This window comes from Melitaea cinxia, chromosome 20 (genome assembly GCF_905220565.1).
Source record: "Melitaea cinxia chromosome 20, ilMelCinx1.1, whole genome shotgun sequence".
Classification (NCBI taxonomy): domain Eukaryota; kingdom Metazoa; phylum Arthropoda; class Insecta; order Lepidoptera; family Nymphalidae; genus Melitaea; species Melitaea cinxia.
The window spans coordinates 13,664,161-13,682,388 of record NC_059413.1 but is presented as its reverse complement, the minus strand read 5'-3'; the positions used below and the strand labels follow the sequence as shown (position 1 = coordinate 13,682,388).

The 18,228-nt window shown below is 34.5% G+C and overlaps 1 protein-coding gene across 1 annotated transcript; it reads left to right on the top strand.

Moving 5' to 3' along the window:
• The first annotated feature begins 140 nt into the window (after positions 1 to 140).
• Positions 141 to 16,296, top strand: LOC123663302 (TLC domain-containing protein 3A). The gene is made up of 7 exons (XM_045597991.1): positions 141 to 161; positions 4,116 to 4,216; positions 12,219 to 12,380; positions 13,368 to 13,530; positions 13,928 to 14,131; positions 14,563 to 14,793; positions 15,361 to 16,296. The coding sequence occupies exons 1-7, from the start codon at positions 141 to 143 to the stop codon at positions 15,571 to 15,573; spliced, it is 1,095 nt and encodes a 364-aa protein (XP_045453947.1). The 3' UTR covers positions 15,574 to 16,296.
• The last annotated feature ends 1,932 nt before the right edge of the window (positions 16,297 to 18,228 follow it).

The window sequence follows — 18,228 nt, the reverse complement described above, 5'->3', positions numbered from 1 at the left end:
TTTTTTCACTGCGGTGATATCTCCTCATAGAACAATTTCCGGCAATAATAATTGCTTATTGCATTTTTCACATCTTTATTAAATTTTATAGACACTAATATGTTTTAATAAAAATTAATGAAGTGAAAAAAAAAATGAAAATGGAGCCAACATTTACAAAGGTAATTTGATCCGCAGTTTCTAATTAGTTATAAAGCAGATTTAATATATGTTACGTGAATATCTGATAATATTAAGAATATTTTATATAATTATTTCATGTTCCGGATACGCCATTCCTCATTTACCATTTTATTTGCATCATAATAAAATTCTAACTTTTGACTGTCAGAATAGTTGCGTTTAAATAACTCTTTGTAATAAGGAATATATAAAATCTAAATTAACGTTATGTTTCGAAGAGATTTTATCGCTATTCGAAATTCAGTATGTAGGAAATATTTTTACAAAAAGGTTTTTGAAGTAGAACTTCTTTACGCAGTCTTGACTTGGGGAGTAAGCTGGTGAATGCGTGACGAGAGCGTTACGAAAAGTGTGATCGGGCTATACGAATGAAAGTTGAGAGAGAGCTATAAATTAGACGGAGCTAAAGCAGTTTTACTTCAGTCGTGTGGTCTAAAGCGCACTCGGTTTTTTTTAATTAACACCTCATTTCTGTGAATTAATGTAAATCAACGGAATTTAGAATTAGAACATAATTTAGAATAATTGACAGTGTTATGGAATTTTCGAATAATATTAATTGCAAGCGTGTTAGGTAGTTATTATCAAGGATGAATTCATTTCTTGTAAATATTTGAGGTATACAATTTGATGAAACTTATTTCATTGATACTTAAACTCATAATTGGCAAGGATATTATTAATTCTTTACAATAACATATTACTTTGATAATGTATGTAGCTTTATATACAGATATAGAATACTATCCTTACATCTGTATGAATAGTATTTCAAAATGAGAATGTCTTTGTGTAGTTGTAGTAGTTGTGTAGTTGTAATGTAGTTGATTTAAGTGAGGTAGGACACAGCAAGAAATGTTCTGTTCAAAATCTGAAGCGCCCCGACTGGGGAAGTACCTTAACCTTATAAAATATAAATATTATAACACTAGCTGTGCCTGTGACTTCGTCGTCCACGTTTTGGGTATTTACATGTAAAGTGATTCTTAAATTGTCATAACTTTTTTGTTTATGAACCGATTGACATGAAACAAACACTAAATGTTAAGTGAAGCTAGAGAGTTTAAGATAAGACGTTTCTGAGATTAGCATGCACAAACGCACAAACAAAAATTCTAACAATAATTGTTTTGGGTGCTATTTGCGTTGATAAAGTTAGCCAATTAAGCTATGGAATGATGTACCCGCTAGATCAAAATTAATAAGATAAGGAATGTACATCATAATTATGGCCTTATCGCAAAAGTAATCTCTTAAATATCAACTGAAACAATAATGTGTGATATTTTTGTGTAAACTTGTTTTATTGGTTATACAAGATTATCTTGCTCTTGTATAATCAGTATATATTTTTATACTAGAGATAAGAAAATTGTTTACTTGTAAATGAAAAGAAAAATTCAATTTTCATTGACTATTTATACAATGTATGTAGTCTAATAAATATTTAGTTAAAGACACGATAATTCTAAAAGTACTCATCAGATTTCAATTAATTTTAAATGGGACCACGTGAAAAGCACTAGCTTTTGATTAAGAAACAGAATTAACAAACTCATTAGACCTAGTAAAAAGTTATGAGTGTTGTCAAAAGTAAAAAAACGCATGGAAATATTTAATATTGGTTATTTAAAAGAAGTACAATGGTAAGAATATTTGTTATTAACAGTTAAGTAAATATTAAAGATGTAAATAATATGAAACATAATACATGGTAAAATGTATTATACAAAAAAAACTGAGTCAACGAATGAATAGTATACAATAAATTATTAATCTGTAGCTTCTTAAGGTAGGCACAATAATTATCGTGTCAGCTTAGGAAAACAAAAAAAAAAGAAGAAAAAGACTAAAAACTAATATTATCAGCTAAACAAAATAATTTTATTATTATTATTTTTTTTACAATTTATAAATTGTTAATTTTGTTACTGTTGTCATGCTGTGTTATGTAGGTACATAGCTTTATTAATTTAAATCTTATTAGTTTTATTAGTAAGTTATTACAATAGTTACTGTACAATGTAACAATCTATAGCACTAAACTTGTGCGGCAATACGCCTGTGATGTTCCTGATATTCTGGGCATCAATAGGCTATAGTAAGTGCTCACCATCTATCTTACGGTAGACTTGTTTTTGATTTGAAATTTTATCCAAACGTTTAATGGGTTAAAAGTAAGCTAAACAATTTTGCCTGTATTTTTTAAACATTATTAAGTGTGTAAACTGGGTTATTATGATTAAAAGAAGCTCGTTTACCTTGAAATCCTTTAGAAGATAATTAATCTACAGGCATTTTATCAGTGACGCAACTCAAGTATAAAAATAAATGTATATTATAACTAGCTGTGCCCGCGACTTCGTCCAAGTGGTTTTTAACAAAAAGCTATTTTTCAGTTTGCAGTCATATAATAATTAAATTTCTAAAATAAAAGTAGCCTAAGATACTCCTTACTACGTCAGCTAATCTGCCAGTGAAAGTCCCGTAAAAATCGGTCCAGCCGTTTCAGAGATTAGCCGGAACAAACAAACAGACAGATAAATTTTTTATAAAATGTTAATTTGGTATATGTACCGTATATACATCCATATGCATTTAGTAAAAAGCGGTTATTTTAATATTACAAAGAGACTCCAATTTGTCCACATTGTCTTGCCGCTAAACGCTATTAAAAAATAGAGGTTGGTGGGAGAAGGGTGAAAATTTAGGATTGTATGTATTTTTCAATGCCAAATCATAATAAAACAAAATTAAAAAATATTGTCAAACATTTTTTTTTTGGATTGATAGAAATTGAAACAGTTACTGAAATTGTTTTTTAATTTTTTTTTTTTTTTTTTGTAGACCAAGTCTTGTTGCCTTGTATAAACCTTAGTGATTTTCTTTTTCTGCTTGTAATAATGAATTTGTATAATTATATTTGTTTATTGATAATAAAATAAATAAAATAAAGTAAGTCGAATGGAATGGACAAGTTATACCTATTTGTTTAAATCAGAGTACTAGCTTGACGGAGTGTCTGTTACGTCATAAAAATGTGATGAATAACGTATTATGATTGATCGCGAGTTGAACCACCAAGGACGTTTAGTCCAACTGTATATTCCAATTTACAGTTATTCTAACCAAACTGATATCAACGTCAATTCAAAGTAAAGCAGAATTTGAAAAGGGGGAACAAATATATAGCTGAATACTTGGGCTTAACTCATTTTTGAAGAGACTACAAAACAAGGAAGATGTTCTCAATTTAACTTTTTATATGTTAGCCTATAACTTTTTACAGGGTTTATCGACTTTGACGATTCTTTTTTTTCTCGAACGCTGGTACTTGTCATGTAGTCTTATTTAAATTTGATCGAATTCTGATTAGTACTTTTTCAGTTATTACTAATAAATGCGTACGCGTACTTGACTATTTTTTCATGTACCTACGTTGTATTACTATTGTCGATGAACTTTGAAGTCGGTTTGTTTTTCGTTTGTCCGCAAACACAAATAATGTTGTTGATAAAATATTTAATTGACGTATTTTTTATTATATTTGTTGTTTAACTTGCGTCTAACAGTATAAAGTTCGTTAAGAAGTAATAAGGCATTACGGTTGTCATAAACACCTTATAATGAACGTCATAGGGGATTACCACTTGCAGTGGAGACAGTGGAGCAGTGTAGAGATAGGGCTCCAATCTTTATACTACATGGTAAAGAAGTTTAACCAGAGAACCGATTTCTTTTTTTATTTTCTAAAACTTTGTACAAGGCTTAAATTCTTACGCAATAAAAAATTCTAGAAAAATCTCGTAGTAAATTGGAACATTTTAGAAAACGTAACTATTATTTTAACCTTACGCACTTGACAATTTGGAAGGCAGGACGTCTGTCGAGTCAAATAGTAACATTATAAATAATATGAATTTTTGTTGTAGGCGCGATACTACCGCACGCTAATGGGCGTGTTGATCACGTTAAATCTGGGAGCGCTCCTGACGGCCATCAACCTCGTCATCGGACTCAACCCGGAAGACAGGTGAGGTTTGGTATAAAACTATAAATGTAGTAGCCAGCAGAAGTTTTGGTTTATCCATAAAAAGTGTTAACCAATCCGCACATTTTTTTCCAGTATTTTGATTACCTAAAAGCCTGCAATGCTTGGAATGGTCTGCTTATTATACGTTTTTGTCTATTTACCTAATTTTTCTTTGGTAACCTTAAGCTATACATGTATTAGCTGTCGTGCCTTATTTTCCAAGACATTTAGTAAACACGAAATTTAAAGAAGGTAAAGTTTTAATATTAAATGTGATCGATCTGACAAATATAATGTTTAGTTACCTTTTTATTTCAATTTATACTGGAAATATAGTTTTTCGCCTTTTCACAATTTCTAATGAAACAACCACATCGTGAATGGTCGTTTTTTTCCTCATGTTCTTGAATAAGATTTACCAGAGTCATACCTTTTTACACCAACGCATTTGTTATAAAACTAAATTTTGGACTTTGATCTTCGATGTTCAGTTTGTTGCCATTTAAGATTGCTGTTCCCCTTTTATAGTTGCCAAATGTTACATGCAACAGGGCTTGATGAGTAGGATTGTTGCAACTAGGGAAACAAAAGAGGGTTAGGTACTTAGGTCCGTTATTATATTCCGAATAAAACGATATACATATAATTTTAACTATATTCTTTGGTCAAGTATATTTTAAGAATTGATTGTGTCGCCGAGGTCAGCCGGTCGCTGGAGAGATCCTGTTGCCTGCAGATCTAGGACTCTCCAATTAAAGCGGCTGAAGGCTCCCGCAGGGGCTTGTTCGGTACTGCACCCCCAAATGCTGAAGCCGACATACGGTCTAGGATTGCCTACCCGGGCGTCCTGGATATCACCCGTAAATGGGTTCCCCTGCGACACCAAAAAAAAAAAAAAAAAGAATTGATTGTGTGCAAATAAAATTATGTTATCAAAGATCGTATATATGTAAATATATTTATTATGATAGGTATTTAAAAAAAAATGAAGAAAATACTGTATATAAAAAAAGTTCAAGTTTGCTTTAAATCACATGACTAAAGTAAAACTTACGAAACGTAACTCTCTCTTTCTATCTTCACTAACGTACACCTTCCTCTCAACTTCCGTTCGCCTCGCCCGATCACACTTTTCGTAACGCTCTTGTCACTCATTCACCAGCTTACTCCCCAAGTCAAGCGTGCGTAAAGAAGTTCTACTTCAAAAAAGTTGCTAATTCGTGATATGTTCCGAAATCTGGCGCTGCGCTACAACTGATGGTTCTTAGCTAATTCATTATATTTTAGCCTACAACCATCTTAAAAACGTATGTAAGGAAGATTTTCATTCTACTCATCTGCTCACTCTTTGGCGTTACACCAATCTTAAATATCTGGAATTTCCAACATACATACATAGTTTACATAAATATGTAATTGTAAACATTATAGGTTGCCCAATATTAATGAAACGAGGATTATATATATTATTGAAAAATAATTGATATATTATTGAAAAAGTGGCAATTTCATTCGATTAATGTAAACGACCCATATTGCAACGGATGTTTTTACCAAAGAACTGGTAACATAAAATTTAAATATTCAATCAAATATGCAAATAAACTAGTTAGCTGGTAATCAGTAAAGATAAAGAATAAATTACGAACTTTCTCTTTTTCAAATTTAACAATTTCTCAAAATGTTTTACTAGACAACCCACGTAGTTTCACCCACAATGACTTTTATGATTTGTGCTCCACACCTATAAATCATAGGCTGATGTTTTTAGCCAAGAACTATTAGTTTTTATATAAAAGGGGGAAAACAAGTCTACGATCCGCCTGATGGTAAGCGGTTGCCGAAGACTATGGACACTTTCTAACTTCACTAACTGAGGTAGGGGGCACAGTAGGAAATATCCTGCTCAAAATCTGGAACAGTTCGACTGGGGAAGTACCTCGACCTTACAGAAGATTTGTTGTGTTCCCGTGGCGAGTAAGGTGACCAGAGTGTCTCACCAGAGTGTAACTCATGTCTGAAAGGAGTTATAAATGGCAGTGTTGTCGCGTTCGTTGGTTCCCCATCCTAAGTGTGGTATTCTTCTGTTCTACTTCATCTTACATGATAACCGTTGGCTTGCGTCACACCTGCTCCACACTCCACACAAGCTAACACTCGACTCCACGGAGTACATCCACCAACCGCATCTATGTCATGGTACAGTGCTTATATAGGGGTTTTTCAACAAGAACTTTGTATTGTTAATCATTGACCTTGGATTAGTGTTTCTTTTTTACGCACAATCATATTTTTTAATTTTAAATTAAACTTGAAAAAAATGTATTTAAACAGGCTATGACATCTACGAAGATTCCACTTTTTTATATTGACACCACAAAAGTATTTATAATGATCACATATTTTAAAATCTATTCTCTTTTAATTTTTATTTTATGTATTAGACTTTATTAGAGGGTTCGCTTAGTACTACAAATTATTGAATAACTTTGGTCCATAGACTAGACAATTAGACATGCGTTGATATTTTCGAATAAAAATATAATTACAATTTTTATCTTCATTTTAGAATTAATATCTTCTTGTATAGAACAAAAAATAACCCAATTCATGCGGCCTACTTATTTGTGCTTATCTCTAGCCTCTTCTCCTTGTAATGCTGTTTAACTCGTCGATATGGATAAACTAGACGTTCTTCACGGTTTCAGACGAATCGTTTCAGTGCTCATTACATTGGTTTGTGTTTCTTCTTTCGTTCTAAGAATCTTAGCGTTAAGTTTTATAGCCTATTTTACTTCTGGATAGCTTTCTAGTGGTAAAAGTTTTAGTTTACTAACTTTTGTTTTTATCGATTGTAACCGAACTAATTCTTCATCTCTATAGTGATAAGCACCTTGAGCATAACGGCTATCATAAGACTCAAATCCTGCGGTGGTGGTTTGATAACACATGACTCTGACACTGAGCGTATAGGTACAAATATATGTCATGAGCGAGGATGGAACACAGGAGCGTTAGCGCAACAGCCAGTGCTGTGACCACAATTCTATTGTCGAATAATAACAATCTACATTAGATATGTGTTTTTCATTTTAACGACTTCAAAAAAGAGGAGGTTACTCAATTCGACCGTATATATATATATATATATATATTATGTATGTTCGGGGATAATTTCGTCGTTTATGAACCGATTTGGATAATTCTTTCTTTGTTGGAAAAGAGATATCCCTGGTGTGGTACCGCGATAAGGAAACTAGGGTCTGATGAAGGGATCCCAGAGAAATCGAGGAAAACTCGAAAATCTGCATAACTTTTTACTGGGTGTATCGATTTTGATAATTTTTAATTTAATCGAAAGCCGATGTTTATCATGTGGTCACGTTTAATTTAGATTCGGCTTTTAACTGCTACTATACAATGTTTTTTTTTCTCGAAGTATAAAAGCAAGATACGTGTGTGTCTAAAATTATATCCAGTCAAGTTCGTTAAACACGAATTTCATTACACGAACGCATTAATCATCTAACTGTTTACACTGGTGTAATGGGGCGCAGATAAAATCACCTCCGGCGCTTTTCTTGTTACGTTAACCATAAAATTACTCTACGTCATTCGTTGGTGTGACATCACTCGGAGAGGAAGTGTAGTCACCTTTAGCCTCGAACCCATCTATACTATTACTAGATAATGTCATACGCTAGGTCTTAGTTGAGAATAGTTTGTAGTAAGTTATATAAATTGCCGAGCAATAGCCGAGCGATAGCAATAATTATTGCTGTCTAATTGCAAATTAACAAAAATAAACAAGCTTTATCGATTAATTAATAAAATATAACTACCAGTTATTATGTATTTTTTGTTCCTTTTCCAATGCAATAACTGAGTTAGAAAAAGCGGTAAGCGAACAATGTAAATGCATAACAAAATTGTCCTACGTTAAATTACTGATTGTGCGATGACCGCGCGATCGTTGCAAATTGTTTTATTCAAACTTGATTTAAATGCAATATATTAACAGCAGATATAGTAGAAGTTAGTGTCACTCCTATATTGATTATTCATATTGAAACCTTATTCATATACTATTTATGACATGATCACGCTATCACCGATACACTAAAAACGAAGTTTAGTTGACGTAATTGAATGAATGTTCAAATGGCCTCTTACTGACCTACTCGTATATCATTACATAATATAAAACAAAGTCGCTTCCCGCTGTCTGTATGCTTAGATCTTTAAAAGTACACAATGGATTTTGATGCGGTTTTCCTTAAAAGATAGAGTGATTCCAGAGAAAGGTTTATATGTATAATACATACATAATATACTCGTAGTAGATGAACACTGATAGTTTTTGCAACCGCGCGAAGCCGGGACGGGTCCGCTAGTTTATTTATAAAAAAAGCAGATTCTTTAAAAGTGTAACTCTGCTGATTCTTCTCTGCAGGATCTAATTACGAATTTTAGTAGCTTCAATTATAACTATAATAAATGAATTAAGACTAAAATGACGATTGAAAAGTAATTTTGAAGCTTACTTTTTTTTTAATTTGAATAAATTAATGTTTGATATTGATTTTGTTCCTGTAAATTTTTGTTACTTCTTTTGATATATATTGTTTGTTATGAAAGTCTAAATTTACGTAGACTTAATAATATACAGCTATTGAAACTCAAAGCAAGTGCTATGAAGCTTGATATTAAAATAGATTCGAAACTGCTAAATCTAAAAAATGAATGATTAATCGTCAGATAGCTTTCTCATTTATGAGAATTTAAAGCCGCCAACCCGCATTAGAGCGGCGTGGTGGATTAAGCTACGATTTCTTATATATAAAATTCTTGTGTCACAATGTTAGTTTACATAATCCTCCGAAACGGCTGGACTGATTTTTGTGCATATCGCGTAGGTATGAGAATCGGCGGCATCTATTTTTCATAACCTAAGTTATAAGGGAGCGGGGGGATTCGGGAGCTAATAACATATATTCGGCAAAACAACGTTTGCGGGGTCAGCAAGTAGTCTATAATGTGTCCATTATAATGTGTACTACTATCTGCTACGCCTCTTTGGTTTAAATAATAATGCTTAGTTTTTTTTATTTTATTTTTTTTAGATTTGAGATTCAAATAAATTGCTGGCTTGCAAACAAAAAAAAATTGACTTCAATTTAAATAGAAAAGTAATAAACGTAGTCAAAAAAATAATCAATGAAACACGCATTATTAGAGATAGTTCAAAAATTACTCGTCAGATCGAAATTTTATCCACAAATCGGGACCACATAACAAATACCAGATTTCGATTTTAAAAAAACATCAAAATCTGTATACAGTAATTTTTTTTTTATATAACTTGGTCGGCAAACAAGCTTACCTCTAACCTGATGGTTAGCGATTACCGTAGCTTGTAGACGTCTGCAACACTAGAAGCATCTCAAGCGCGTTGCCGACCCTACCCCTAATTTCTCCCAGGAGCTCTGGTCACCTTGCTTACCAACAGAAACGCAACACTGCTTGAAAGCAGTATTATTTAGCTGTGACCTTCTGTAAGGTCGAGGTACTTCCCCAGTTGGGCTACGTTATAGAGCAGGAAAATAACATTCATAAGAAAATAAATTCCAATTGAGAAACTCCTTATAATTTGGTTAGTCAACAATTTCTTAGTATGCTTAAAAAGCACTCCTTCAATCATTTCACAAATTATGCTAAGACGTCAATAAATTAATAATTGTTTATGTGAAGCTTCCACCGATTCAGAGTGTAGATTCTGGAAAGATCAACAGGCAAAAAGCTCCGCATTTATTCCTCGAAAAAAAAAAAAAAAAAAACTATCAGTAGTAATTAGTATCTTTGTTTTCATTGCTTAGTTTTTGTAATGTTCTCGGGTTTAAGTCTGTGAACTTTTGGCTTTGATTTTTTAAACATCTAGAACGTATCAGCTGCGATTCAAGTGATATGCAGACATTTAACGCCCTGATATCCTTGACCTAATTGCGACGTTGCCAAATAATTTCATATTATCATATTATTTTGGAAGCGATTTTTTTGCGTAGAGATTTCCTGTTTTTTTTATTTAGCCGATTTTTTTTTTGTTATTCGTTTTTAATTATATACTTTTTATTAATATTAATCTGAATATAATAGTGCTTATGACGTGGACTATTGGCAATAGTTCGATTAAACCGTTGATCGTTAGAAATGTTAAGTAGCAAAACTCATAAAAATATACATCTACCCAATCATGTTATTAATTTTTCCTTTATGTTTGGGTTGTTTTGAAGAAATAGCTAATTGGCCATAAGTCCGCCCGTTGTACTTCATGATATTTAACTATCTTTAAGCTTTGTTTTTTTTTTTTTTTTTCTGTGTAAACATAATTTTATTTATACAAAATATTATACATATTTACAATTCACAACTTAAGAACTAAATATTTACAGATAGTTTTGGTATAAATCATGTCCACGTGGAAGCTTTGTTTGTAATGTATTTGTGGTGTACAATAAATTATGAAATTAAATATAGCTACACTAGCTGTGTGTCTTGAGGAACATACGAATTGTTTTGACGGATGCCCTACTAAATAAATAATTCCTAACTATATCTATATATAAAAATCTCGTGTCCCGATATTTGTCCGAGCTAAGCCGAAACGATTCGACCGATTTTATGGAATTTTGCACGTGAAACTTTGTCCAACTTAAAACGTATATTTTATTGCGATGTCTATAATATATAAATAATCGTAAACAATAGGATTAATAAGGTGGTACGAAGTTCGCCAGGTCAGCAGTATATATATGTATGATAGTACAGTTTGTTTTATAAACAAATGAGATAAGAATGAAATATGTAATCATTGACGTTGCTATCAAATTATGTAAATTATTTTCGATTAATCTATACTAATATTATAAAGCTGAAGAGTTTGTTTGATTGTTTGTTTGCTTGAACGCGCTAATCTCAGGAACTAGGTACTGGTCCGACTTGAAAAATTCTTTCATTGTTAGATTGCCCATTTATCGAGGAAGGCTATAGGCTATAGGCTATATATCACCAAGCTATCACAAAGCTAAGATCAATAGGAGCGGAGCGCTAATGAAGAATGTTTAAAAATCGGGTTTTTGTTTCAAGTAACTATTCAACGCGGACGAAGTCGCGGCAGTAGCTAGTTTGAATACAATCTGTTACCATTCAATAATATTTATGATATAATTTATAATCATTACGTAAAAACGAGAAAAAATGCCTTTAAGTAGTTTTGCCTTATATTTTACTAGCTGTGCCCCGAGGCTTCACCCGCGTTAATTTAAGGAAGAAGAGCCTAAGCGTTGTGTGTACGTTAGTTTCATGTCAGTGACCGAGTAACTTGAGCTTTCCAGTTAAGTCGGATAATTATAGCTAATTTCCTCATGTACTCTCAACATTTTTTTTTTTTCGAATTTGCCCGTTTATAGTTACCTAATAATGAGCTGTACTTACTACAGCTTCTTTTTTTTTCACGTATAATTTCGGTTCCAGCCATTTTAGAGATTAGCTGGAACAAACATACAGACAGACAGATAGACAAAAATTCTAAACAATGTTATTTTGCTATATGTACCGTGTATACGTACATACATATGAATTTAGTAAAAAGAGGTTATTTTAATATTACAAGTAAACACCAATTTTATTTATTTGTATAGATTTCCAGTCCGTACTGGTTACATATAAGTAATAACTAAATAACTCGAACATTAAGTTGCTTACTTTAAAAATAATAATAATAATTAATGTCAATAAATGTCACGCGATTGTAGTATTTATTGTAAGTCCAGATCCTGGGAAGGGTCAGGGGTAGGGTCGGCAACGCACTTGCTATGATCTGGTGCTGTAGACTATAGAATACAATTACCGCTTACCATCAGGTGAGCCGTACGCTTGTTTGCCGACCTAGTTGTATAAAAAATATGAATGAAAGAAAATGTTTCCAAGAACAAATTTGTTTCAGAATCTCAGTGAAGCGCGGCGGAGCGCTGACGGCCCTGGGGCTGGTGTACTTCGTTTCGCTGTTCGAGCTGATCAACGCGGCTGCGCTGTTCACCGGCGCCGGGGCGCGCTTCCGGCACAAGTACCGGCTCAGCTGCGGCGAGGTGCTGGACATATCGAACAAGTGGGCTTCCTTATTGTATAACTAGCAAATGGTCTGGCGATTTTACGGCGGAACTTGATTTTAAGTGGTAATGCATGAAGGCATGAAGAATTGCCTTGAGGTGATCCACCTTCTACAGGCTATTCTTCATGCAACTAAAAGTTTAAGAGAACTATAATTTTAACTTGTAAAATGACGATTCAAACGTAGTTTCAAAGGGTATTCGAATAAAGTTATTGTATGGTACAGTCTATGGTTGAGTATGAGATGACATGTGAGGAAAGGTTATAAGGGAAACCAAACCCAATGAAAGTCGATCAAACACTCTATGAATCTTGTCAACAAGGCTGCAAGCAACGCTGTATTCTCTGTACGAATCCTCGAAGGACCAAAAAACTGTATGATCCTCGAAGAAAGACTGTTGTCTTGTAAAAAGCTTGCAGGTTCAGAATGACTGTGCGCAATTTTTCAGCAGCAAGGCTGTTTTCGAAGGACCAAAAAACTGTATGATCCTCGAAGAAAGACTGTTGTCTTGTAGAAAATAATCTCGAAGGACCAAAAAACTGTATGGAACCTCGAAATAAGATTGTTGTCTTGTAGAAAGCTTGCAGGTTCAGAATGACTTATCGTGGACTGTATCCATAGGTCGCTGGTTCAATCCGGCTCGAAGGACCAAAAAACTGTATGGTACAGTCTATGGTTGAGTGACAGATGACATGTGAGGGAAGGTTATGAGGGAAACCAAACCCAATAAAAGTCGATCAAACATTAAATTTAATAAGATTATTTTGAGTATATATAGACAGAAGTACAGACGTTATTTGACGTCATTTGTAGCAAACAAATATCAATTTCATTAGAAATCTGCATTAGTAAAATAACAATTTCGTAATAAATCAGCTAAATTAAAGAGGTTACTAATTAGCAAAACAATCATATTGCTCAATGTGCGTTAACCCGTACAGTTATTTTTGATTTTGATTCTGAATATGCAATATCTTCTTACAGGTTAGTGTCGGCAGTACAGGCCGCTTTCTCATGTGCGACGGGCGCGATAGTTTGCGCGTGGTCTTGCACGCGAGACTTCATGCGCTCGTCGCATTTTATGTCAGAGGCCTACGCCTGGTTCGGAGCTGCCTACTTCTTCTACGACATCTGGTCCATGTACATCGTGAGTGCAACTTTGTAGTTTCAATCAGATAGGGGTCGTCCATAAAACACCTTAAGTTTTCTAGCTACTTTTTGACTCCCTTTCTCCTATTAGTAAGTAATATGTGGTGAGGTTTTAGACAAAGTATATTGTAATTTTCAAAATATTATATTTAAATACATATAGGCAAGATTTTCGGAATCGGTCCAAACCTGATTCAATAGATTGAGATCCTCGTCCTCGTGATGAGTATTAACTCCAAGCAGAAGAGTATACGTTTATATAGATTTATTCAAGGTTCTATGTCAGGATAATGGTTTTTAATTTGCATCTATTTGATACTAGCTTTGTACTTCTTTAGGAAATGTACTGATTAGTAGAATTTTGTCAATTCAAATGCATTTATCCCTCTTTGCAGGTTTATGTGCACATGACAACCAACATAGATTACTTCAAGACAAAGCTGAGACTGAGGAGAGAAGGATCCAAGTTGGAGGCGTCGCTGTCCTCCGGAGACGCGGCCGTCACGAAGAAGCCATCGTTCTTGACATACTGTAAACATGAGCCGGTCATTCTTATGCATCATCTGTTCATCGGTGGATTTGGATTCCTGTTCATTGTTGTGAGTGATTTCTTATTTTCAAATTGAATGGAATTTTATTTTGAACAAGACGAAAAAACTTAATAATACATTTGTGGAGACAAATGTTAAAATATCGAGATTTAACTAAGGTAGGGCACAGCAGGAATTTCCTGCTCAAAATATGGAGCAGCCCGACTGGGATAGTACCTCGACCTTACAGAAGATCACAGCAAAATAATACTGTTTTCAAGCAGTATTGTGTTCCTGTTGGTAATTAAGGTGACCAGAGCTCCTGGGGGGATTGGGGATTGGGTCGGCAACGCGCTTGCGATGCTTCTGGTGTTGCAGGTGTCTATAAGCTACGGTGATCGCTGACCATCAGGTGAGCCGTACGCTTGTTTGCCGACCTAGTGACATAAAAAATCGGGATTTTCCGGTTTCCTCCGAGTGACGTCGCCCTGTGTGTGCAGTACCTGCGCGGCGGGCTGGGCGACTGCGCCTTCGGCTTCGTGTACCTGATGGAGCTGTCGACGCCGCTGGTGTCGCTGCGCGGCGTGCTGTCGCGCCTGCGCCTCAAGCGCTCGCGCGCCTACGTCGTCAACGGGCTGGCCATGCTGCTGGCCTTCCTCGCCTGCCGCGTGCTGGCGCTGCCCTACGCCTGCCTGCTCTACAGCCGCGCCGCGGGGCTCTCCTACATCGAGGTGCGCGCTCTCTCTCTCACACACTCGCACGCTCCGTCTCCGTCTCGCTCTCTCAAGCGCTCGCGCGCCTACGTCGTCAACGGGCTGGCCATGCTGCTGGCCTTCCTCGCCTGCCGCGTGCTGGCGCTGCCCTACGCCTGCCTGCTCTACAGCCGCGCCGCGGGGCTCTCCTACATCGAGGTGCGCGCTCTCTCTCTCACACACTCGCACGCTCCGTCTCCGTCTCGCTCTCTCAAGCGCTCGCGCGCCTACGTCGTCAACGGGCTGGCCATGCTGCTGGCCTTCCTCGCCTGCCGCGTGCTGGCGCTGCCCTACGCCTGCCTGCTCTACAGCCGCGCCGCGGGGCTCTCCTACATCGAGGTGCGCGCTCTCTCTCTCACACACTCGCACGCTCCGTCTCCGTCTCGCTCTCTCAAGCGCTCGCGCGCCTACGTCGTCAACGGGCTGGCCATGCTGCTGGCGGAAACGGAAGATATTATTTAATTCTTAAGTTATCATAAGGACGGACGGTCTAATTGTTGATTTATGTGTCTACATGCAATTCAATATCCCATTTTTGCTTTCCAGGCAATAAAATCGTTACCAACGGGCTGTAAAATTTCCATCACTATCCTGCTGTTACCGCAGCTGTACTGGTTCTACCTCATGTCTGTCGGTGCCGTGAAGGTCTTTCTGGGTAAAACGTCAGACAAAGCCGCCGAAAACGAGAAAATTATTGAAGGCGAGAAGGAATTTCATATTTCAGAACTTTCTGCGGGCGACACTGATAAGCGCAGTTGATGTAAGCGGAGACGGTACAGGAAGACTTAGTTCGTCGCCCCATATTGACAGTTAAAACTTTACCCTCACGCTGTTGACTTATTTTCGATTGCCAGCTTGAATTGATGTACAACGTGCGCACAATTTTAATTACACTTTTTGTCAGGTAATAAAAATTCAACAGTGTGCGATATCCTTAATGGCTGTTATTAGTATATGTGATTTTGAATATAGAATACGAAGTTAACTTAGTTATGCAGGAGACGGCGGTTGCTTATTTTTTTTTTTTTTTTTTTCATAAAGTAAATATACCAAAGACATCGGTTTTTAAGCTTTATGAGATTTTTCGCACAGTATTCGAGTCAATAATTTATTTACGTTTCTTTACTTTAAACGACGCACAATTAGTACATTTCTAAGGCATACGTTGAGTGTTTAAATTATTAAGAAATGTTCACACGAACGATAACCCTTGGTACTTAAATTTTTTTATGTTTTGAAATCTATTTCTATTTTCTTCTTTCGCATGCACACAGGACAGAGTTATATCAAATTATAGGGACTAAAAAAACTACACCAAGATCTGTCAATCGTTTATAGTGAACGTCAAGAATCGTCAAGAAAATTAAAAAATATATTATTTTATCTTATTTTCTCTGAGGTTATTAATTCAAAATAAAAAAGGTCAGAAAATATACTCTGTGAAATTGTGGATATCAGGTTGGAGTGACCATCATGATTCATTCAAATTGTTTTTTTCTGAGCGCTTTGTTCAGTAATAGTAACTGTTCATATTTCATAAGACAGATATATCAGTATTTATATTGCATTTCTAAATATTATTTACATTTTTTTTTCAATTCAAATTCACCACCATTGCATTTAACTGATGGTTATTTTTTAGTGTTTTATATTTATCTTTATCTATTCCTTGACCCTTGTCAAAATATCTTCTTCTTGTTCTTTAGGGTGGTTTAATGGCTTTCAAAAAAAAAAAAATCTCTAACTGTCGAATATTTTAATGTCTGAAAATACAAAATAATAAGTGTAATAAAATTAATATATTTTATTTGTATGTGTTACAAAATTTTGTCAAGAATATTGGCCATTGGTAATGATAACGTAAAAATATTGATTATGTGATTAGAGAATTTATTTGGGGATATGAAGAAAATAAATATTATGTAATGTAATAAAAGAAAAACCTGATTTTATATTTCCGTACATATATTTCGATTTTGACGATAGCGAAACAATCTCTATTGTTTTAGTATAAATGAAGCCCATACTAGAAGCCAATATAATGAGAAGACATTGTTCACATCAAAATCGACCATTCAAAATCAGTATCACTGACCAATATTCTGACTAATACATCAAACTACACACATAGCGCAAACTACATCCATAAATTAGGTCACGCGAATTCCTTTGTTAGACGTTTTTCCTTACCCCAATAACCATAGTTTAGCTTTGTTACGTCCCTTTTTTTTTTAATTTTCAATTTTTTTTGCGTTAAATGCAAAGTGTCACGAATCTGATAAATCCTTCTCTTGTCACAATGTCACTATTCTTCCGTCGTGTGACCTTATTATGGTGTGTGGGGTGTTAGGTTGGCAGTTTGAGGAACGCCAGCCTAGCGGTAGTCACTTTAGTTGATGTTAGTAAAGTAATGAATGTTTGAATGGTGTTTACACTTATGCTCGTCGTTTAGTTGATAGAATTATGCATTAATCGACTATATAGCAAGGGTGTTAGGGTGTTATCTATGTCAGTAGTTGTGACCGAGTAAACATTGAATTGTGACATTAATAGTGTACTGTTACAATTGGACACTTGAATATTTAGTAAAATTAAGTACCTGTATTTAAATAGCACTAATAATTACAACTAAAACAATATACTATAAATAGAAAAATAATACAATTAAAACAAAAGATATTTTATGACGGAAGACATTATCGTATTGTTTCAAAAAAATATCAGTAAAGGTGTTTAAATGAAATGAAAGACATTCATTTAAGACGCACACGCGTTAGTAGCTTGTGAGAGAGGTAGTAGTATTTTTATTTCATTTCATGTATTTTATTGTGTATTTTATAGTTAGCTTTATGGAATTATTGGTTTTACTACATATAACATGTCTGGAGTCGGTTTTAGTTAAACGATCAAAGCCTAGCTATTTGTTTTTTTTTTTTTTTTTAGGTAAAAACGGAAATCTGAAATATTCGTTAGTTAAACTTTCATTTTGCATACATTACATTGAAGCAATTAGTATATGCTTAAACTTTTTAGTAAATAATTTGTAACATTTTATATAACTATATTTGAGTGTCACATTGTGATAGTACAACTTTATTCAGCCGGATATAATATTATTACCGTCGAGTCAAATGTGTATAAATATTATTCATGTTTGTGATTTAAAAAAAAAACAAAAAAATGTAAAAAAAGTATAACATTGTTTAATATTATCGTTGATGTTGCTTGGCTTTCTAAAATTATTATGCTAGTGTAAATGTGCTTGTCAATATTATAAATTAAATTCCACTGTTTCTTTGGTATGAACCTTTTTTGATTATAAACTTTTTTGTTATTAATCTGTTCTTCCATAAACAAACAATCCAAATTATTGCGCCATAAATATGAAACATTTTGTACAAATTTTTGTATAGT

Coding starts and splice junctions, on each gene's coding strand:
- LOC123663302 (XM_045597991.1), top strand. CDS start 141: ATGGAGCCAACATTTACAAAG. Junction 12,381..13,367: donor GTGCTGGACATATCGAACAA/GTGGGCTTCCTT, acceptor ATCTTCTTACAG/GTTAGTGTCGGCAGTACAGG. Junction 13,531..13,927: donor ACATCTGGTCCATGTACATC/GTGAGTGCAACT, acceptor CCCTCTTTGCAG/GTTTATGTGCACATGACAAC.